Raw genomic sequence first — 23,584 nt, 5'->3', positions numbered from 1 at the left:
ACATCAGAGGTTCTGGACGAGACGGCGCTCGTCCGGACCGGATCTCCGCCTCTTAGTGACCCGGGGCATAGACGCCCCTCACCGGCCTCACCTGCAGCTGACACTCCCGGGCTGGTGTAAATGTGAAGCTCATTATCTTTCATTCAGACACATATTATGCTCGGGGCAGAGCTCTCGTCTCCTCCAGCCTGAGCGAACTAACGTGACAGAATCGTGTTGTTTCAAACAGCAGCATTAACCGTCTCTTTGTAAGAGAAGTTCAATACCTGGAGAGTGTTGTTGAGTTTGCAGTTTCTTTACATCGTCAAGAAGTTTCTTCTTTCGTTTTTCGGCATCGGGGGGATATATTCTTCTGGACATGAGGACCACGCAGGGACCACGTTCTGTTGTGTTTATGTTTTGCTCTCGATCTCCTCGCGCACAATGAAGTTGCCCAATCAGCGCAGGTTTGGTGTCTCGGTTGCCAGATTGTCATTACAAATAAATGCGGTTTGTGCGTTATATGTTACCGCTGTGTGCGCTGCCGCGCCAGCAGCGCTACTACACTAGTGGCGCACGCTGCGCTTGCACTTGTCATAAGACGGGTTGCCAGATTGGGGGCCCTATTAACGCCTCGGGGCCCTACGCGGCTGCTTAGTTCGCTTATAGGCTGGGCCGGCCCTGGGTTTAGCCCTGGGTTAGTCCTGGTTTAGACCTGGTTTAGCCCTGGGTTAGTCCTGGTTTAGTCCTGGTTTAGCCTTGGGTTAGTCCTGGTTTAGTCCTGGTTTAGCCTTAGTTTAGGCCTGGTTTAGACCTGGGTAAGTCCTGGTTTAGCCCTGGTTTAGCCTTGGTTTAGCCCTGGTTTAGTTCTGGTTTAGGCCTGGTTTAGCTTTGGTTTAACCTGGGTTTAGTCCTGGTTTAGGCCTGGTTTAGCTTTGGTTTAGGCCTGGTTTAGTCCTGGTTTAGCCTTGGTTTAGCTCTGGTTTAGTCCTGGTTTAGCTCTGGTTTAGTCCAAACTACTATAACTGCTGTTCATTGCCTGGGGCGGACTACCTTAAGCGTTAGCAGCGGGGGGGGGGGGGGGGATTAGCATGTTAGCTCGTCGAACAGCGCCATTTCTCTCACTTCTCAATTTGAACATTGTAACCAACACTTGTCATAAACGTCACACTCAACGAAACGACTCATCACACTTGACGCAAAGTAAATGATCTTAGAGTCAAAATGTTGAATGTCGCGCTGACCCCCGTCCACACTTGGTACGGTCCGCGCACGGTCCCCACTCGCGGAGCAGCGGAGCACGGACGCCACTCGTTCACTTTTACGCACTTTTTTCGCCACTAACTACTTCCGAAAAGGCATAAAAGAGTCTAACAAGCCTCATCACGCACTCCAGGCACCGCGGACACCCCAGACCAGGCGTGTAAGTACGACTCTAGCACTTGAATGCGCCAATCTGTGCGTATTTTAGGCTATTTTGGGACTTTGCGGCGATGTTTTGTGTCAATTAAAAAGACAAAACGCGTGCGCAGAATGAACTTATTTAACGGTTTTACGCGGAATGACGCGCTTTTCCCCGGCTAAAGCCTGGATCTGGTCTAAAGTGGCTCAGATGTGTTTTTTGAGCCCTTTTGTCATGTTTTTGCTGCAGAATTGCACTTCTTTTGTGTCCCAGCGTCTTTACTTTATAAAACCAGGCAAACTGCTGCAGAGTCTGAATGAAGAATTAAACCAAAAAAAGCGTGCAATGACAAATTTGACACGTTTTTGCCCCAAAAATATAACAAAAATCTAAAAATTCCAACAACAAAAAATCTAAAAAAGTTGTTTATTTTATTGAGTCACATAAACTTTAGTTACATTTTATATATTTTATTTCTGTCACGTCATCGAGTCTTTGTGGATCAATAAAGTCAAATTCAGTAAAGATCAAAACAAGCTGCTGCTCAATAAAGTGAAGAGTAGATTCAAGTTATTGTTTGGTATTAATGTTAATGTATTAATGTGTGACTTTGAGAGAGAAACTGAAAATGATTCACGTTCATTGCGTCGTAGCGGTTTATGAACGTTGTATAAAGCAATAAATGATTAAAGGAGCCAGTTTGTGGTTTCACTTTGGAAACTTGAGCCCTTGTTTAGACCTGGTTTTAGACCTGGTTTAGTCCTGGTTTAGTCCTGGTTTAACCCTGGTTTAGTCCTGGTTTAACACGGTTTAGCCCTGGTTTAACCCTGGTTTAGTCCTGGTTTAGACCTGGTTTATTCCTGGTTTAGTCCTGGTTTATTTCTGGTTTATTCCTGGTTTAGTCCTGGTTTAGTCCTGGTTTAGACCTGGTTTAGTCCTGGTTTAGGCCTGGTTTAGTCCTGGTTTAGACCTGGTTTAGTCCTGGTTTATTCCTGGTTTAGTCCTGGTTTATTTCTGGTTTATTCCTGGTTTATTCCTGGTTTAGTCCTGGTTTAGTCCTGGTTTATTTCTGGTTTATTCCTGGTTTAGTCCTGGTTTAGTCCTGGTTTAGACCTGGTTTAGTCCTGGTTTAGGCCTGGTTTAGTCCTGGTTTAGTCCTGGTTTAACCCTGGTTTAGTCCTGGTTTAACACGGTTTAGCCCTGGTTTAACCCTGGTTTAGTCCTGGTTTAGACCTGGTTTATTCCTGGTTTAGTCCTGGTTTATTTCTGGTTTATTCCTGGTTTAGTCCTGGTTTAGTCCTGGTTTAGACCTGGTTTAGTCCTGGTTTAGGCCTGGTTTAGTCCTGGTTTAGACCTGGTTTATTCCTGGTTTAGTCCTGGTTTATTTCTGGTTTATTCCTGGTTTATTCCTGGTTTAGTCCTGGTTTAGTCCTGGTTTATTTCTGGTTTATTCCTGGTTTAGTCCTGGTTTAGTCCTGGTTCAGACCTGGTTTAGTCCTGGTTTAGGCCTGGTTTAGTCCTGGTTTAGTCCTGGTTTATTCCTGGTTTAGTCCTGGTTTAGACCTGGTTTATTCCTGGTTTATTTCTGGTTTATTCCTGGTTTATTCCTGGTTTAGTCCTGGTTTAGTCCTGGTTTATTTCTGGTTTATTCCTGGTTTAGTCCTGGTTTAGTCCTGGTTTAGACCTGGTTTAGTCCTGGTTTATTCCTGGTTTAGTCCTGGTTTATTTCTGGTTTAGACCTGGTTTAGACCTGGTTTATTCCTGGTTTAGTCCTGGTTTAGACCTGGTTTATTCCTGGTTTAGTCCTGGTTTAGATCTGGTTTAGACCTGGTTTAGTCCTGGTTTAGTCCTGGTTTATTCCTGGTTTAGTCCTGGTTTAGACCTGGTTTAGGCCTGGTTTAGTCCTGGTTTAGGCCTGGTTTAGGCCTGGTTTAGCAGATGCTTCAAACGTGCTTTTCTGCGACTAAAACGGAAAATGAAATGAACGGATAAAGCCGCGCGCGCACGTCGAGCTTTAGACCAGTGTTTCTCAAAGTGGGGTTCCGGGGCCCCACTTCATATAAATGAGCTTCAAACTGGACTCTTTCTCGCTCTGCTCCTCGTCACAAACTCGGCTGGAGTCACGTTCAGCTTGGTTCACAGTTTGATATAGTCCTCTCCCCTCCGAGCCTCAGAAACACTCAATCTGCTGCTGTTTTTAGCTCCATAAATCATCTCCAGACTCTTTCTCGAGCGTTTCTCCCGTCTCATCACGATCAGGACAACTGCGCGGCTTAAACCAGGAATAAACCAGGAGAGGTCAGCCTTAAACTTGGGTTGAACCGTTCATCGTAAACCATTTGTAATCCGTTTGCAACCAGAAGATGGCGCCAGAACCCAGTTTGTCCCGGGGCAAAGACAGAAATCCAAATGTCATTTTGTTTGTTATAAAGATTTTTTTTTAGTTCTAAAACATGAGAGGCCAAACTAAAGGCACTCGAGGGCACGTTTGAAGGCTCATAACAATACAAATAATGACTAATATTTGTCCTTTAATGGAACAAGTTCATGGATTAATCACAACTAATAAATCTTTGAGATAATTGTCAATTAATTTAGGAACTGAATAATCGATATTGTGACAAATTCCATCAAATTCCAATCGATGGATCAGAAAAATAATTGTTAGTTGCAGCCGTACTAACGATGATGGCTGATTTTCACTTTTAAACGTAACACCAGGTCTAACTTAAGGGCTCACGTCATTTTTATACAGTTTCTGTCATTGTCAACCAGTTTAGACCAGTCTAAACAGGCCTAAAACAGGGTCGGAAACAGGTCTGAAACAGGCCAAAAACAGATCTGAAACAGGCCAAAAACAGATCTGAAACAGGCCAAAAACAGGTCTGAAAGAGGCCTAAAACGGGTCTGAAACAGGCTCAAAACAGGTCTGAAACAGGCCAAAAACAGGTCTGAAACAGGCCAAAAACAAGTCTGAAAGAGGCCTAAAACAGGCTCAAAACAGGTCTAAAACAAGCTCAAAACAGGTCTGAAACAGGCCAAAAACAGGTCTGAAAGAGGCCTAAAACAGGCTCAAAACAGGTCTAAAACAAGCTCAAAACAGGTCTGAAACAGGCCAAAAACAGATCTGAAACAGGCCTAAAACAGGCTCAAAACAGGTCTAAAACAAGCTCAAAACAGGTCTGAAACAGGTGAGCTGTTGCACGTCTCTGTAAAGTGTCCGTCTGGGTCTGTTTGCCTTGAAGTCTGCGTGTAACATTCTGGGCGCTCTCGTCATCGGATTTTCTGCCTCGTTTCTGGCCAAAGTCTTCGCTTTGGTCCCGATTTCCTGGAGGACGAGCGCGGGGCCCGTTTGGACCGGTCCGAGCGCGGGGCCCGTTTGGACCGGTCCGAGCGCGAGCAGCTAGAGGCGAGAGTGAAGAAAGAGCCGCTCTGGCACAGTTCCACCAGAATGTAAGAGAATAACATGGAACGAAGCACTAAACGAGGCGGAAAAGTAGAAAATCTGTCTGTATTTGTCATATTTAAATGTATTTTGTCTTTCAGAAAGTGACAGTACACAGTCACAAACAGTAACAGAAAATTTTAGATTTCACTGTCGTTTGGTCACAGCCTCGATAATCGTCGGTGAATAATCGAATAATTAAAAAAAACACTCAAATGGGATAAATGTGGTTTTCAATTGGTATAAAACTTATTAGCTCAATATTCGTTTGGGATTATCTTGATGCTGATAAAAAATTAGCTAATGCACCTTTGAGCTGACGTGCACCTTTGAGCTAAAGCTAACGCGCTCCTTTGAGCTAACGCGTTCCTTTTGAGCTAACGCGCTCCTTTAAAAGTCTTTTTGTGTGTTGAATTAACACATAAAACACAGAACTGTAAAATTAACAAAAAAAAAGGTGCAGAAATATCAATATTTTGATCAACACATGTCTGGAGGTGGTGATGATTCCATGGAAATAGAAAGTTAAAACATACTTTTTAACATAAGTCCGGAAAATACGTTTTTTAAATTGTTTTGGCCGGGGTGCGACTTATATTTGTACTTATATACTTATACTCCGGAGCGACATGTGATATTATTTGTTATTTTCACACTTGCAACCGCATTTCATACTCCACTGAGACTTATATATTTTTTTTTTCTTCTCTGTTATGCATTTTTTGGTTGGTGCGACTTATACTCTGGTGCAACTTATAGTCCAGAAAATACGGTAGATACGTTTAATGCCGTACTGTGGAGTATTATAGCCAACGAAACAGCATTTCGATGGAAAGATGCGCAATAAAAACCCCCAAAGTGAAAAGAAATCTACAGTAAATGCTTTGTTTTGTCTATTTTCTGGCTAGAAAGTTAGGCACTGGGGCTTTTATAGTACTTATTTACACAGAATACACTTGATATTGTAGTTTTGCTTATCAATAGTGAAATGATGTACTTTTTCCAGTGCCGTTATTTGTTAGAAAATAGTCAAATCTCTGCTCCGGTGGCTGTGGACCTCTGCGTTAAAGCCGATTCACCGACGCCTCCGAACGACTGTGTCTCGATTAAAACTCGACTAACGGCACGTCCCTTCGGCCCCGCCCCCCCCGCGCGCGCATTGTCCTCGCGTACAGTGCACTAATTCTGAAACGAGCTGAACGGCGGCGCTCTTTGTGAAGCCCGGGCTCTGTTCTCGCCGGGGCCCGCGTGAGTCCGGGGCCTTTTGTGTTTATGGAAAGCGAGCAGCTGCTTTCCCCTCGCGCTCTTCGGCGTTGGCGCGGCTCCAAACGTCGACGGTTTCACCCTCGGCATTCGCCCGCCGCAGCTGTCGCCGGACGTCACGCGTTCCGTCATAAATTTGCGTTCCCGTTGGGCCCTTGTCGCCCGCACCTGCTGCTGAACTTTGAACACGTTGAGGAACTGAAGGGGAAATCGTGGCGTTTGACCGTATCCGTTTGCACGTTTGTCACTTCGGAAGAGACGTATGATCTGAGGGACTTCGCTCAGTGGAACTTTTTGTGGTCTGGTGATTCCAAAGACAAATTTTCTCAGTTTTGGCCCAAAAAAACAACAATATTTTTCAATCTTTACCATCGGCCGGGATCAAAGTGGTCCAAAACCTTGTGTTAAACTGGGACAAATCAATGGTTTCAGATACATCTGCTGGGACATGAGACACGGGGCTCCAAAAACTGTGACCGTGCCGTGTACAAGGGGACATCTGGTCACCCTAGATTTTCTACTTTAGATTCTGACAGAGTTTGTTGTCATTTTTATCATTAGATTTGTGCTAAACTATCCTTCCAAACGCCTGGTTCCATCCCATGTATATTAGCGCATTTTCAACGGGAGAGTTAGCGTTAGCCTCAGAGCCAGCGTTAGCCTCAGAGCCAGCGTTAGCCTCAGAGCTGGCGTTAGCCTCAGAGCCAGCGTTAACCTCAGAGTAAGCGTTAGCCTCAGAGCCAGCGTTAGCCTCAGAGTTGGCGTTAACCTCAGAGCCAGCGTCAGCCTCAGAGCCAGCGTTAGCCTTACAGTTAGCGTTAACCTCAGAGCCAGCGTTAGCCTCAGGCCAGCGTTAGCCTCAGGCCAGCGTTAGCCTCAGAGCCAGCGTTAGCCTCAGAGCCAGCGTTAGCCTCTGAGTTAGCGTTAGCCTCAGAGCCAGCGTTAGCCTCAGAATTAATGTTAGCCTCAGAGTTAGCGTTAGCCTCAGAGTTCGCGTTAGCCTCAGAGTTCGCGTTAGCCTCAGAGTTTGCGTTAGCCTCAGAGATCGCGTTAGCCTCAGAGCCATCGTTAGCCTCAGAGCCATCGTTAGCCCCAGAGCCAGCGTTAGCCTCAGAGCTAGCGTTAGCCTCCAAACATCGCAAACTATGAAAAACCAGGGTTGTTGTGTACCCGGTCTATATATCGTGATACTAAAAATGGTGATACATTATCGATATCGTGGGCTGCTGCATCGATATTTTGCCATTTTTGTATATTCAACGACATCACTTTACGACAGTGCTTTAATTCAGTTGCGTTTTTGGAGAACAGAAACTTGTTTATGCAAAACACGTCGACACATTCACGGTTTTTTGGTGATTGAAATGGCCGTCGTTAGTCGCAGCCGTCGTTCCAAGTTGTCAATAAAGTTACAGTGAGTCACGTTTGCGTTTCCTATTCCACAATAATAAACCGTTAATTCGCACGTTCCCCTGCGTGTCTGCGTAGCATGTAGCCGTTAGCATGTCCCGCCGCCTACAGGAGCAGCAGCTGTCCCCCGCGCGTAACTCGGATTAGCATTAGCTTTGGCTCTTAATTGTTCCGCAGACACAAAGCCCTGATCCTTACATAACGGGGGCCCCCACTGGATTACACGGGGCGGAGGCGTCTGGGGCCCGCGACGCTAATTGGAGCACGGCGGCTAAAGCTTAAAGGAGTTGTGTAGTGATGAGTTACGAGAACAAAAAAGAGACAAAATTGATGTAAAAAAAAAAAACTTAGCGGGATTAAGCTCAGAATATCACAAATTATAATGATTTTTAGCTTCTCCTGGACAAATACTCAGAGACGTATTGAGCCCACAATAGTTTCTCATCTTATCTACAGATACATCAACATACTGTACTATAAATTATACTTTTTGCGACGCTCAAATACATTAAAGGCTAGAAAATTTTACTTTTTCCCATCTTCTGTAATAGAAAAGCAAGCTAACTGACATTGCTACACTGACAATTTAAAAATTTTGCTTTTTTGTGTGATCAAGAGTTTAAACCCATTCACATTTATGTCAAACGTCTTTATTTTACCATAACTTAGCATACATTTGTGGGCCTTGCGATGATTTTAAACATTTAAAGTCAGATTTTTTACAACTTTTAACCAGTTCCTTTCCAGCTCTTTGGCAAACTCACTTCCCTGATGCGCCCGTAGCGTTCTAATTATTCAAACCCGTCGCGTTTCACAATTTTCAGAGCCCAGAGCGAAGGTTACAGAGGCTAAAAACGCCGTATAATTAGACGCAGACGGCACACGGCGGTCTCATTTTGACCCTGAGAGCCGCTTCTGCAACATCTCTTACTGGGGCAAAACAGATTTGACTTTATTACAAGACAAAATGATAATAGTTCATCGACGTCGGCTCCGAAACGTGCAAAAACAGCCCCGTGGTGCTAATCCACAGACATCATTTATTAAAATATGGTTTGTATCAGTTACAGATGAAGAGGAAGTAACGTGAGAGCGCCTCAATAATAAAACGTGTCCTCCAGTGGCTGCTCCTCCTGGTCATGTGCTTCGGCTTCTGTCACGAGCAAAACGTACAATATTCTGCTTTAAATGGTTCAACCGGCCTCATTTGTCATCGCTCTGAAACCAGTCGACGCATTTAGTCTTTTGTTTGGTTTGGTCTAGTCTAGTTTAATTCTTTCAGTCGTCTTTTTTTTTGGGGGGTCGACCAGAAAATTTATGTTTTGTTTTTCAGGAACATGTTCAGACGAGTTTCTTGGATGTTGGGTTTGTTTCTCTAGTTTAGTTTATGTCAAGTTTGGTTCATTTATGTTTAGTTTTATTAATTTATGTTTAGTTTTGTTCATTTATGTTTAGTTTTATTCATTTATGTTTAGTTTTATTCATTTATGTTGAGTTTTTATTCATTTATATTTAGTTTTATTAATTTATGTTTAGTTAATGTTTAGTTTTATTCATTTATGTTTAGTTAATGTTTAGTTTTATTCATTCATGTTTAGCTTTTTATTCATTTATATTTATTTTTTAATTCATTTATGTTAATTTTATGTTTATTTTAATTCATTTATGTTTACTTTTTTATTCATTTATGTTCAGTTTTATACATTTATGTTTAGTTTGATCATGTGACTAAAAGTACTTTGCTGTGTTGCATCACTGAAATAAAGGTTTTCTTGTCTTAGATGTATTTTTGACGATAGATTGAAGCAAAAAGTCACACGATCATGATTCTCACAATGTTATCGCGGCCTGAACCATCTCGCTCATCGATTAAACAAAATGGCCTCGACATCCGCAGCGTAAATGAAATACAGCCGTTATATGTCTTGAGTTTAGAGCTTTTGTTCTTCCAGCCACCGCGTTTGAAGTCGTGTTTTTAACGGGTTTCGTCTTTATCTGGGATCGTCCCGAGCGCATCGCCCCGTCTGAACCGCGATAGCTCGTTATCTCTGGCCCCGCAGCGTTCGGCCCGTGACGCGGCCTCGCTTCAACCCGCCAAAAGAGCCAGATAAAACCACCAAAACGTCTTAATGAGGTTTTTTGGTTGACGACCGTGACAAGATTCTACTTTAAATTCTAATTGATTTTGTTGTCATTTTTATTTTTAGGTTTGTGCTAAACTACCCTTCCAAACGCCTGGTTCCATCCCATGTATTAGCGCTGACGGATTTTCAACGGGAGAGTTAGCGTTAGCCTCAGAGATAGCGTTGGCCACAGAGCCAGCGTTAGTCTCAGATTTAGCGTTAGCCTCAGAGCCAGCGTTAGCCTCAGATTCAGCGTTAGCCTCAGAGCCAGCGTTAGCCTCAGATTCAGCATTTGCCTCAGAGCCAGCGTTAGCCTCAGATTCAGCGTTAGCCTCAGAGCCGGCGTTAGCCTCAGAGCCAGCGTTAGCCTCAGCGCCGGCGTTAGCCTCAGAGCCAGCGTTAGCCTTGTTACATTTAACTTTATTTTGGCGTTCAGAGTTTATTTTGGTAAAGCCGAACAGTCACACGTTGAAAAAAAGAAGCAAAAGAAAATGTAAGATTTCACTGTTCGATAATTGTTAAAGGTGGGATGGACGATTTTTTTCAGCAAATTTGTTATCATATTTCCTCGTGGCGTGGATAAATCATTTGTCCTGCCACGTATCAATCATAAAACGCACCTATCGCTCACCTGCAGCCGCGTCAGGCTCGTCCCCACGTTTCTGCGTGCCTAAGCGCATGGATCTATCATAATATAGTTCCCTCAGTGTACGGGGCAAAATGAAGACGGAGAAAGACAGTTCGAGCTGACGCAGAAGTGGACAGAAATCTACGGGAGACGAGAGATGGGATGCGCTCCGTTGCGCTAATAAACAAACGCACGTGTGTGTTGTATCAGTCCACACGGGGGAGTGCGCATGCGCACTTCCGCCTGCGTTCTCAAATCGCCGAAAAATCGTCCATACCGCCTTTAAATCGTGATAGTTTTTGTCGCAATAATCGTATAATAAACATTTGATATTGTGAAAAAAATACGAAAAAAAGGACATTCTGACTCAATTTGAAAATGAACAAATTCAACAAACTTTGGACAAAACGCGGTGATTTAAAAGAATATATATATAAATATAGCCGCAAGCGGCAATGATCGGCCCTTGCCACGCCGCAAGAGGAGGGGGCGCTAACGCGCCCCAATTGTCCTTTTATTACATCTACTGCTGAATCTGTGACGCCGTCACATCTTCTCCCCTTTGTTTTACCATCAAAAAGCTATTTTATTTTGAATTCTTGGCAAAATGTGCAGCTTTGCCGCACAGACACCGTGACTCTTAGAATAAAAATGTGGATAACTTTTGATGGTCCTGAAGATGAGTCTCACCAAATTTCAGGTTAATATGTCTAACGCCCTAAGAGGAGTTTGTGAAAGTCTAAAGTGTAAACATGTTCTGGCGATTTCCCCATTGGAATAACATGGAAGGTTTCGGTCATCGTTACGGCAAAGCCATAACAATTATGACATGGGTCTCATTGACTTTTTTGATGGGGCCAAAATTGAGTTGTGTGTCAAATTTCATATAATTTCGCAAAACTAAATATTTAACCTCGATATAAAATCTGTAGGGGGCGCTGTGGCTCCAAATTAATTTATTTCACTTCAAGTAGGTTTAGGGCAAAGAGTTTAACAACTGATTCTAATTTGACGCAATTCGGACTTTATCTGCGCAAACGGCAGAAATGTTAAATTTGGGAGATTTCTGAAATCCTTGCTACAGTTTGCGGCTTTGCCGCACAGAGACCGTGAGAGGTATCAATGTAATTTGGATAACTTTTGATGTCCCACTCCTCAGTAGCATTTTCACCAAATTTCAGCTTTTTAGGGCCAACGCCCTGGGAGGAGTTCGTAAAAGTACGACGTTTGGAAAAACTCCGAAGTCATGTTTAGCCATTTTTGAAGCAATATGGCCGACATTTGGTTGGGCGGACGGCGTTGCCGTAGTAATATTTTTTACTTCTCTTGTCACCATCTACCTCTGCGCCAAATTTCATGATTCTACAATCAGATTTTTTTGGGTCATTTCCCATCTCTCAATGCATTTTTGGTACATTTGGGGGTGCTGACGTGCCAATTTTTTTATTTTAGAAAAAGGAAATAGCCAGAATGTAGAGAGGCACGATTTTTAGAGGTGTGAACATTTTTGTGACTTTTCGTCAATGTTCACTGGGTGAAAAATAGGGGGGTTGGTCCGAAGAAGGAGGAGGAGGAGGAGGAGGATGATGATGATGATGATGATGATGATGATGATGCGAAAACAATGTTTCCCATTTTGCAAATATCATAAACTATACATTTTCGGAAAGCGCGAGCGCTTTCCTACCTCATGGTGTGGGTCCCTGGTCACTGACGGGTACTTTCGTTAATTTTGAGTGGGCTCCGCCCACTTTGTGTTTTTGGCCCTCTATACAGTAATAATGTTCAATTTTTGCATTACATGCTTATATGCACGGAACATGCAAGAGATGGGGAACGTATTCGTGAGCTACTTAGCGCAAATGAGTGCTTTATATGGGGATGACTCGCGGTCGTCATCCCAATGTAAAGTGCTCGTTTAGTGCGCACTTTTGCACGGGCTTTGCCCGTTTACAACGGTAATGTTCCATTTTCCTACTACTAATTAGTATGCACGGGGCGTGCGTGAGTGAAGGAGTGCGTTAGTGAGTGTTTGGAAATGGGCGAGCGCTTCGCGCTCGATTTCGTGCGCACTTTCGCAGCCGTGCTTCGCACGGCCTTACGAGATTAATAGGCCTCTCGCCAGCTTGTGGCGCTCGGGCCTAATTAGATTGATCTTGTGATGCGCTTTTATTTTTCTGTGTGTGTCTGTTTTTATGTGATGTAATTAAAATAGCATTAAACGCAAAGCGAGACACATAACTAATAATTACAAAGAACAGTTTCATTGTGCACCTTTTGGTAAACTAAAATCAATAAAGAAACATGTCAGTGGCGTTGTAAACTACAGGATTAGGCTGAACTGAAATATCGATAAGTAGGCGGAGCCAAAGGGTAGCGGTCAAGCTAGTTTGGAACAGGAAAAGGCTCAGAGAAGAGGACCTCGCAAGCGGGATCCACAAAACAAGCGTGACTGAAGCTAAATGTGTGTTTTTGACTTTTTTTTATGTTAAAACGGGGGTTAAACGAGAGAAAAAGTCAATTGTGTCGAGCGTGCGTCGTTGCTCTCGCCATTTGAGTCGGTTTTGTGCTTATTCTCGCCGCTCCAGACGCGTAAAAACCACACCGTCGCCATCTATGACCTCCTGTGGTCCGGATGTGCTCTGCGGTTCGTGCCATCTCTGTCCTGCACCTGAAAACGTGATGTTGCCGCGCCGCAAAAAGGAAGTCCCCGCGGCGGTTTACACGCCTTTACGTAATCGTGAAGTCGCACACGCTTTGTAGAGCTGCAGGTTAGTCGCAGTCAGAGCAAAATCGCAATTTGGACGCAGTTAGCAAACATTTCAACTGCGAGTTTATCGTTTTAGTAAAAAATGCTTTAAAAGGAAATAAATATATTTACCATATTTTCTGGAATATAAGTTGCACCTTTTTTCATAGTTGTGGCCAGGGTGCGACTTATGTGATATTATACATTATTTTCACACTGACGACCACAAGAGGGCGCTCTAGGCTCTAAGCGACGCAGAAGAAGAATCTGAACTTCCTCTTCCTCTGGAGTTTGTGGAGTTGTTTAGAAGTGACACAGAGGAAGAAGAATTCAATGGATTTAGTGATTTGGGGTAAAACTGATGCTTTGCTAAACTTGTTAGCATGTTCTTTATGCTATAGTTATCTGAATAACTGTTCATATGTTACATTAACATACCAGACACTTACCACAGTTCTGTCTGTGCCTCATGTAGCTGAAGGTGTTAGCGTTAGCATACGTCATGTAGCTGAAGGTGTTAGCGTTAGCATACGTCATGTAGCTGAAGGTGTTAGCGTTAGCATACGTACACCTATTCACCATGTTCTCTCATCTGTTATTATTTTAAACTGCATTTACAGATGAAATATCTGTTCTTGGTCTTGGATTTTGTCAAATACTTTCCCCAAAAATGTGACTTATACATGTTTTATTCTTCTCTATTATGCATTTTTTTGGCTGGTGCGACTTATACTCGGGAAAGTAAGGTATTTTTATTTGTGGTGGAACTGCCACTTGACTTGAGTTTATGCAATTTTATAAAACTTGGTTCTGTTTTTGGATTAACGGAAGTGAAATTAAATGACTATTATTTCAAAACCGGAAAGAAAGTTCCCTGTAAATTCTTTTTTAAAATCTCAATCGTTTTGCATATTTATTTTCTCATCTTTAGAATGTACAGTGTTCATTTTTACAACAAATAAACATTTTACATTTGATCTGAAATGCTTCATAGTTTCAAAGTCGTGCAATTATCTGAAAACCCTTTGAGCATTTTGGAATTTTTTGACTTAAATGGCAATTATTAAAAGTCTGTGATTTATATTTCTAGCCATTTTATTTATTTTAAGTAAGACAAATCAATATATTACAACTACCTTACTTTTTTTAAATTCCTTTTCTAAATTAAAATAGTATGAAACAAATTGGACTACATAAAAAAAGGGACCTTGAATACACAATTTTAGATTATTTTTTAAAACACTTTCTTCAGTTTTTCCATCTCAAATCAATCAAATCTCTTCTGGTGTGTTCAGCGATAAAATCCTTGAATCTAATGTGTTTTCCTCCCCGCCTTGTGTCGTTGCAGAGTTTTGTTCGAGGACTAAACCACTTTCCTGGAGAAGTCTGAAGCGGGAACGCGCTCGAACATGGATTATTTTTGTTGTTTTCTAATTGTTTGCGAACGCGCGGAGCAAAGATGTGCGTCGTCATGGTGATCATCGGCAAGAAACCTCTGGACAAGAAGAACAACGAGGATGTAACTTCCAAAAGCAACAGTTTGGGACCGGTAAGAAACCAAAAAACACTACAGTCACTATAAGTTGCACCTTTTTTCATAGTTTTGGCCAGGGTGCGACTTATACTCCAGAGCGACTTATATGTGATATTATTCGTTATTTTCTGCACTTCCTCTTCCTCTGGAGTTTGTGGAGTTGTTTAGAAGTGACACAGAGGAAGAAGAATTTAATGGATTTAGTGATTAGACCAGGTCCAAACCAGGTCCAAACCAGGTCCAAACCAGGTCCAAACCAGGTCCAAACCAGGTCCAAAGCAGGTCCAAAGCAGGTCTAAACCAGGTTTAAACCAGGTCCAAACTAGGTCTAAACCAGGTCTAAACCAGGACTAAACCAGTATATTTCTTTCTTTTTTTTTTCATTAAAATTTCTGTGATAGTATTTTGAATTTGTCTAGTCCCAAACCTGCTTCCATTTCCTGATAAACTACAACGCACAAACACCTACAACTGGGTCAATGGGCGGTGCATGGGGAAGTGTCGGATGCCCTCCCGTGTCCCTGCAGACGAGACGGAGCCGGTCAAATGTCTCCGGAGAAAGTGGACGAATGGAAAACATGTTAAATGTTGTTTTCTTGTGTTATTTTTTGACAGATCGAGGCCCGGACCATGAGCCGAGGATCCGCCCTGTTCTCCTGCGGAATCATGGGTGAGATTTCCACTGAATAAAGTCATCAATTAACCACGGCTCACGATAAACCAAGATAAAGCTCGGGTCATGTTCAACTGAAGCTTCAACATAAGTTTCGTTTTGTGTCGGACGGTAAATCATCGGCCAGTTCATCGAAAGTTCACTGGAATTCACCTTTGTGGCTTCCTCTTTCTGTTTCTTCAGTATATCAGGACTAAACCAGGGCTAAACCAGGGCTAAATCAGGACTAAACCAGGGCTAAACCAGGGCTAAATCAGGACTAAACCAGGGCTAAACCAGGGTTAAACCAGGGCTAAATCAGGACTAAACCAGGGCTAAACCAGGGTTAAACCAGGACCAAACCAGGACCAAACCAGGACTAAACCAGGACCAAACCAGGACCAAACCAGGAATAAAAAAAAATAAAAAAACCAGGGCCAAACCAGTGCTAAACCAGGACCAAACCAGGACTAAACCAGGACCAAACCAGGGCCAAACCAGTGCTAAACCAGGGCCAAACCAGTGCTAAACCAGGGCTAAACCTGGGCTAAACCAGGGACTGAACCAGGACTAAACCAGGTGTAAATCAGGACTAAACCAGCGCTAAACCAGAACTAAACCAGCGCTAAACCAGAACTAAACCAGAACTAAACCAGAACTAAACCAGAACTAAACCAGGGCTAAACCAGAACTAAACCAGGGCTAAACCAGGGACAAACTCTGGGCTAAACCAGGACTAAACCAGGACTAGCCGAGTTGCTAAGCGATCAATAGCATTAGCATTGAACGCTGCATCTACTTATCAATACAGTATGTCCATGTCATACCCAAGGTCAAAAACACTGAACCAGATTAAAGTAAACTAGGACTAATGCTGCGTTTCACTCGGCCTCTGAGGGGGGAATTTCCGAGTTCCGACTTGTAAATTCCTACTTAGAAACTCTCGATTCTGAAGTATTTCCCGAGTTAGCCAATCCAACATGGCTGCGCCCTGTGTGTGGATAAAGTTATACACCCGACAGTTAGAATACTGATTGTGCTCATGTTATTTTCCCTTAAGTTGCGCTCTACTGTCGCCGTCTGTGAACCTGCTCCTGCGCTGATTCTCTGCAGTTATAAATGCAGCTTTGTGCTTATGTTGCTAACGTCTACACGGCGCTAACGACAACAAAAGCACAAATTCACATTCAAACGTTGATGTATAACTCACAAATGTCATAACACTGACCAGGTTAAGAAATTACCTACATTTAATCCACATTTTTGGCTGATTCGAGCAATTGAGCTGGTTTATATTATTTGATCCGAGTCGTCACTGTACATAAACCAGGACTAAACCAGGTTCAAACCAGGACTAAACCAGGACTAAACCGGGTCTAAACCAGGTACAAACCAGGACTAAATCAGGACTAAACCGGGCCTAAACCGGGCCTAAACCGGGCCTAAACCAGGCCTAAACCAGGACTAAACCAGGACTAAACCAGGCCCTTGTTTGCCCTTTAACGTTGGCTGACAGTTGATATCGAGTGAGTTTCAGCCGTTTTAGCTCCGGGCGTGTTTGTTTGACAGACTGTGGTTTCCTGCTTTGGCCCAGATCAGCACTGCTGCCGGAGGATAGCTTTTTTTGAGTCAGTTACGCCATAAAACAGAGCGTGTAGTCACTAGAAAGAAAGGCACGAGCACAAACCTGGCCCGGGTCTACTGCTGCAGCGTGTCCTGAAACGCCACAATGACAAAGATCAATCCAACAGAAATGTGCTCAAACACGTCTTTACTGCTATAATTAGACATAGACAGTGCAAAGAAGTCGATTTTTTTTTTTTTTAGATACTCTCAAAAGAGTATCTAAAAAAAAAAGAGTAAAGAGATCGAGACGTTCCGAGACCTAGTTGTAGTTTAGAAATGACATAACTGTCACGATAATTACTACACCGATTTTGTTTTGTAGTTCATTCATATTTGAGCCGTAAAAGGTAAAAATAACAAACATCTATGACTCATTACTGACACCGAACTAACGATATTTATTTACTGCAGCTCATATATTTTTTAATTATATTGGTCATCATAAAAAGGTCAATGGAATTACCGTAAAAAGTGATGCGTGGGAAGTCTTTTGACCCAAGGGCGCCACAGGTTGGGGCGGGCCAAGAAATGTCGGCGCCCCAGGTGTCGTACATCTTTGCGTTTAGCCGCCTTCTTAATTCAGTTCCTCATTGGACTCATTTCTCAGTGAATATGCGTTGGATTGTTATAAAAAAAACTTTAAAAACGCACCATTTTGAAGCTTAACATACAGAGAACACATCCCTGCTCTCCCGTCTGTCCTTGATTTCTTTGTGTGAGTTGATTTACGAGGCCGCAGGGTTCAAAAAGTAGCGCTTTACGTTCTAGTACGACTTTTTTATGGTTTCCGGCTTTGGGGTGTTGTGTGATCAGCGTAAAGTAGTAACAACAATATCATCATTTATCGTAATACTCGCCTAACTTGTATTGTATTTTTGATTGTTCTCTTGTCGTCTTGACCCAGAGGCGAGTTGCTGGCTTGACGCTGCCCTCCCCCGTTCTTCAGTCCGGCCGAAACCGGACTTTGGCTCCGGTCTGGACAGTCTGTGGTGCCGCCCCCTAGAGGCCAGCCCGGGTCACTGCGCCTCGCTCTCGTCTCTGCTACATGACCTGAACCTCTCCTCCAGAACTGGACCCTGCTCCGCGGGGCCCCCTAGCCTCTGGCCCGGCACTGAACCCTGCTCCGCGGCGCCCACTAGCCTCTGGCCCGGCACTGAACCCTGCTCCGCGGCGGCCCCTAGCCTCTGGCCCGGCACTGAACCCTGCTCCGCGGCGCCCCCTAGCAAACGCCAGTGCCGCTCGCTCTCCTGCTCTGACGATCTGGGACGGTCGACCTGGCGTCCTCAGGTTGAAACACCTTTAACATATTTATATACAAATGTTTTTCATGTAATAAAGTAGAAATAGTTTTCCCCCAGTACGGATATGTCGTAAAAGGGTCAAAATGAGACCTCTGTGTGCCGTCGGCATCTAATTATAGACCTTTTGATTCACCACGAAGCAGGAAGTGTACTGTTAGCATGCTAATGTGTGCTAGCTTTAGCGTGACGGCAAAACTCTGCTCCGGCCTCGATCGCGTTAGGAAAGTGTGCAATACATGTGGACTATGCAATACATGTGGATTGTGCAATACATGTGGATTGTGCAATACATGTGAACTGTGCAATACATGTGGACTGTGCAATACAGGTGGATTGTGCAATACATGTGAACTGTGCAATACATGTGGATTGTGCAATACATGTGAACTGTGCAACACATGTGGGCTGTGCAACACATGTGGGCTGTGCAATACATGTGGACTGTGCAATACATTTGGACTGTGCAATACATGTGGATTGTGCAATACACACAATCCACATGTATTGCGAACATGTGAACTGTGCAATACAGGTTGACTGTGCAATACATGTGAACTGTGCAATACATGTGAACTGTGCAATACATGTGAACTGTGCAATACATGTGGATTGTGCAATACATGTGAACTGTGCAACACATGTGGGCTGTGCAATACATGTGGACTGTGCAATACAGGTGGACTGTGCAATACATTTGGACTGTGCAATACATGTGGATTGTGCAATACACACAATCCACATGTATTACGAACATGTGAACTGTGCAATACAGGTTGACTGTGCAATACATGTGGACTGTGCAATACATGTGGATTGTGCAATACATGTGGACTGTGCACTAAATGTGGACTGTGCAATACATGTGGGCTGTGCAATACATGTGAACTAATACATGTGGACTGTGCAATACATGTGGGCTGTGCAATACATGTGGACTGTGCAATACATGTGGGCTGTGCAATACATGTGGACTAATACATGTGGGTTGTGCAATACATGGACTAAAGATTTAAAATGAAGTACTTCACGGTTTTAAGACAGTAAAAATCAGGCACAGCACCTTTTAATTTTATTCAGGTACCAGTACTTACCGGTACCTGAACTGTACTTTCTCGGTCCCTTTTCCCATATTTATTATTATATACACTGAAAAAAACAGCTCTACAATGTTCATAAATTCCATTAAATATGATAAAGTACTGAACAGTTTTCAGTCGTACTGAAGTCGTACTAGTTTCGTCAGGTACAGGTACATTTAAAACTCACTGCATATTTTAAACACGTCTGACTGCCAAATATATCAAAAATATTGTAGTATTGAAAATGTGAAGAACAATTTAAAAAACACTGCAAAATGGAAAAATATGTTACAGTTTAAAGTGATATTTCTGAGTAAATTCTATTGCAAATTCAACATTTGTCTGAGAATTAAACCTTGACCAATATATTTAATTATTTTAGCAGTCGATGAGTCAAGCAATTATTTCTGATGTATTTTGAGACTTTTTAAATGCATCACCAATCAAATAAATGTTTGAAATATGAATATGTTTGTGTTTCCAGGGCTCTCGACTCTGGACCTCGGTGGAGAAGCGCCGATGCCACAGCGGCGGCAGCGTCCAAAAAACTTCTGCTGCGTCCACCTTCCCGTCCATGCAGCGCAGCTCCAGCGTAAACCTGGCCTTCCCCCACGCGCCCCGCCCCTCGTCCCGCCCCTCGCCCCGCCCCTCGCCGGACTCCACCCCAGAGACGGAGAGGCGTCGCGGGCAGAGTTCAGGACCAGGACTGCCCCGGAGCCAGTCGCAGCCGTGTGTCCTGAACGAGAAGAAGGTCGGCGTGAAGCGGCGGAGGCAGGACGACGCCCACATGAGGCCGTCGCTCGACCTCGCTAAAATGACACAGGTGAGTGTCAGATGAGCTCAAGTTACTTAAAGACACAAAACGGGAATAAACTGTAGGTAAAATCTAAGCCGGGACAACGATGGACACAGATCGCCCGGAGAGTAGACGGCTGATGGACCGTCTCACCGTTTCCAGTAGAATCAGAGGAAATGTGCGGCGTTCATGAGAAACCACAACATTCTATGACGCCACACGCTCGTTGCTGCTGCCCTCTTGGGGACAAAAGCTGCATGCTCACTGTGGGCTCTACCGAGAAAAAGTCTCAAACCAAATGATTCTTTCTCTTCTGTCACGCCCCAAAGACCCTGTTTGTCCAGAGTGACTGTGGTCAGGAGGGACCAGTGGACTTACAGAGGTCACTCCGGACTGAGGCTGAGCTGTTTCGTTAGCAGCTAATGCTAATCCTGGATTAAATATCATTGCGTGGCTATGCTAATAAACGTTAGCCTACTCGCAGACAGTTTTAACAAGCCTCATTTCCAACTGTCCGGGTGTTATATTTTAGGATCAGACACAAAGCTTTAAGGGCGTGTCCAGTGCAGAGGGCGTGTCCGTTGCCGAGGGCGTGTCCAGTGCAGAGCAGATGGAAATGTCTATAAAAGTCCAGAACTTCTGTCTTCTTCACCTATCGACTTTTTTCAACAACAAATAAGTAATTTGACTGAAACTATTGGATTGTTTAACATCAGCAGGTCAGAATTATGAGGCAGAATTGACTGATCTGTTGACCTGGTTCATGGTTTATAACTCTGTAATAACTGGACGCATCTACAAAGTTCAACTTCGTATGTCATCTCAGGGGGCGTGGTCTGCTGCGGGGGAAGCTCTGCGGTGATCAATAGGACAGAATCTGACTCAGAAAAGGTTTATTGTCAATGAACAAAATTCACAAACATAGGAACTTCTGGTGATTCGATGCAACATAAACAACAAAACAATGAATAATTATATAAAAAAGAGGTAAAAATAAAAAATAGGCTTAATATGTACACACATTTACAGTTGTACATATGTGGAGCAGACAGTTGTTCAATTTACTTATTATTTACAATAACATTTAGTAAAAGACCAACAATCATCACCAAAATAAGAATAATGACACGATTGTTAATGAGCCACAAACATTACATCTTTGTCATTGTTTGTTTTTGTCTGACAGCTTCAGGCCTTTAACTGACAATAACGGCGCCACTTCTGAAGCCACTGGACAGAGAAGACACGCCCAGAAATGACAGAGACATGACCCGTAAACCAGGTCAAAGAGACAAACCCGTCTCAGCTCAGGGTGAAACTCTCTTCATAAACTCACTTTCAGCTCGGACTTGTTCCTAAAATTAAAAAGATCCCAAAGTGACTTCTAACACGGTCTGATCGATTAGCTCCAGTTCACGGACAGTTGTTCCGTTGGAAATGGCGTGACGCTTCGGCGACAGAGGCGTCTTTGAGTCCGGCTTCAGCCCTGGGCAGCTGGAGAGAATACCCAGGATGCACTGTGGCACAGCTGTTGTAGCGCCAGCGTTAGCCGCCGCCGCTAGCTCTCGGAGAACATGTGGACGAGCTTCACTGACTCTGTGAGCTCTTTGTTTTCATGGAGAGAAACTTCTGGAGTTAAATCACGTCTGGAACAAACCCAGATCTCAACATAATCTCACGCTTCGACTCATTTTAACGCTTTGCGACAAAATAAGGACTAAAATAAAACGACAAAATCATATTATACTGCAACAATAAAATATTTTAGTTGTCGATTATTTCCATTGCAGATGATGACTTTTTAAACCAATAAATGTTGAAACATGGCGACTGAAGACTTCTAGAGTGAGAATATTTATGAATAAAGTGTGTTATTGATGAACAGTTTATTCTTTTTTGGCAGTTTGATTTAATAACGTCGCTGTCTTTCTTGTAGAGGGTTTTTAGGTTGCGTTTGTACTTGACACATTTGGATTTCCGCGCCGCGTTTACGTCTGAAAATCTGCAAATGATGTTTTTTCTTGTCGTTAACTGTCTTTTCTTTTCACAGAAGCTCCGCAGTTTCCACAGTCTGAGCTGCCCGGGCTTTTCCTCCTGCGACAACCACGACGACCGCGACCTTTTCCACCTCAAAAACTCTCGCCATAACGGAGACTTGACCACACCTGGACACCGGACCAAAGAACCCGCCGCGCACCGTCCTCCGTTTTGTCCGACCGCCGAGGACTGCGCCGACGCCGCTGCCGCCCCCTCCGCCAATCAGGCGGCAGGAGGGGCGGCGTGGGCGGGGCGACGCGGCTCTCACCAACTGGGAGGAGAGCTGGACATCGAGCAAATCGAACGGAACTGAAAGCCAAAACGGAAGGAAGGGAGCGCCTCGCGAACAGGAGGGCACGTCGTTAGCAAGCAGCGACAAAGCTAACGATGGCCAACGTACAGTAGCGCAAAGAGTATAACATACAAGCGCAAAGGGATTTATGGAGAACTTGTATAAGGGAGTTGGTAAAAATTATGGTAGAAAAAGTGGACCTGCAACTTAGAAATGTGCGCTCGATCGGCTAATCGTCCAGCTAGCTACTCCGGACCTGAAACGTGTAGCGTTCTTGATCCACACAAAAACTTTGAGCTAAGCGGGCGAAGCGAGCAGACAAATTAAACTTTGTTGAATACATGCGTTCGCACATCCGGGAACTTGTACAGCAGCATATCGGATATCGTATGTCTACTACATACGATATCCAGGAAATATGAGGCCAAAATGCCAAAAACCGCCGTTCTGTTGACTGACCAAGAAATGAGAGCTTTGTCGTGTACCTCAGTTTGCCGTCATCGTCTAAAGAATCAGAGTATTCGTAGCTCATTATGCCGTAGAAAAGGATGCAGTCGTGGTGGTTGCTAGTATATCACGTGCCCCTTTCAAAATGGCCGCAATGGGGAAGTCCCGGGTGTATGACGTCACCGCGAACGCATGTATATATTTCTGTCCACATTGGTCCACTATTTCTACAATTGTAAAATCATTTCTTTATTGTGATGTTTTTTGGGTTTTGGAGAGAATTTACAGCAGGCTTGTACCAATTCTCTTTTAGAAACATGTTTTTTTTTTTTTTTTTTAAATGGTAAAAGATTGTTAGATAAGCAAAGTCTAATAACTCTCTGAATCTGACGCACTCCTGTTCAGAAAATAACATGTATTTTTGCTAGAGGAAGAGTTGTGACGCTAAAAAGTTCATATTTTGTAGTTTCGTTATGCCTTTTGGGGCTTATTTCTATACAAATAAACATCGTAAACTGTTAAACCTGCTTTTTGGATTTTTCTGATACCAAGTTATTGCACGTTCGACCGCCATTTTGTACAGAAAACGGCGTGTTCCTATTACTCATCAGTTACAACAAAATGTCCCTTTTTTATAGTGGATTACACTTTATGAACAAAACGACTCAAAACAAGTAAAACAAACCGTAACTGACGATCTATTTTAGTCGATTTATAAACCCGGACGGTGTCTTTACATTTACAGTTCATAAAGTTTCATATAGTATGTGAGAGCGAACTGTTAGCTTGTGTTAACTTAAGCTTCGCGCTGACGTTAGCTT

The 23,584-nt window shown here is 43.4% G+C and overlaps 2 protein-coding genes across 2 annotated transcripts in view; one reads left to right on the top strand and one right to left on the bottom strand.

Moving 5' to 3' along the window:
* The window catches only part of lhpp (phospholysine phosphohistidine inorganic pyrophosphate phosphatase), a 420,402-nt gene that overhangs the window by 371,883 nt on the left and 24,935 nt on the right, over positions 1-23,584 (bottom strand). The gene's annotated exons all lie outside the window — the stretch shown is intronic.
* On the top strand, positions 1,317-23,092 carry LOC140369375 (protein FAM53B-like). The gene is made up of 6 exons (XM_072456704.1): positions 1,317-1,402; positions 14,348-14,548; positions 15,149-15,203; positions 17,716-18,098; positions 19,676-20,014; positions 22,038-23,092. The coding sequence occupies exons 2-6, from the start codon at positions 14,459-14,461 to the stop codon at positions 22,335-22,337; spliced, it is 1,167 nt and encodes a 388-aa protein (XP_072312805.1). The 5' UTR covers positions 1,317-1,402; positions 14,348-14,458; the 3' UTR covers positions 22,338-23,092.

This window comes from Eucyclogobius newberryi, unplaced genomic scaffold (assembly GCF_026437365.1).
Source record: "Eucyclogobius newberryi isolate DKJ021-1_F unplaced genomic scaffold, fEucNew1.0.hap1 SCAF_20, whole genome shotgun sequence".
Taxonomy (NCBI): Eukaryota; Metazoa; Chordata; class Actinopteri; order Gobiiformes; family Gobiidae; genus Eucyclogobius; species Eucyclogobius newberryi.
Note: the sequence above shows the minus strand (reverse complement) of the source record. Positions and strands in the feature narration are given on the sequence as shown.

What these genes read in the sequence shown, in the direction of transcription:
- LOC140369375 (XM_072456704.1), top strand. Translation starts at nt 14,459, where the DNA reads ATGTGCGTCGTCATGGTGATCATCGGCAAGAAACCTCTGGACAAGAAG. An exon ending in AAAGCAACAGTTTGGGACCG is followed by an intron (nt 14,549 to 15,148) that starts GTAAGAAACCAA and finishes ATTTTTTGACAG; the next exon opens with ATCGAGGCCCGGACCATGAG. An exon ending in GGTCGACCTGGCGTCCTCAG is followed by an intron (nt 18,099 to 19,675) that starts GTTGAAACACCT and finishes TTGTGTTTCCAG; the next exon opens with GGCTCTCGACTCTGGACCTC.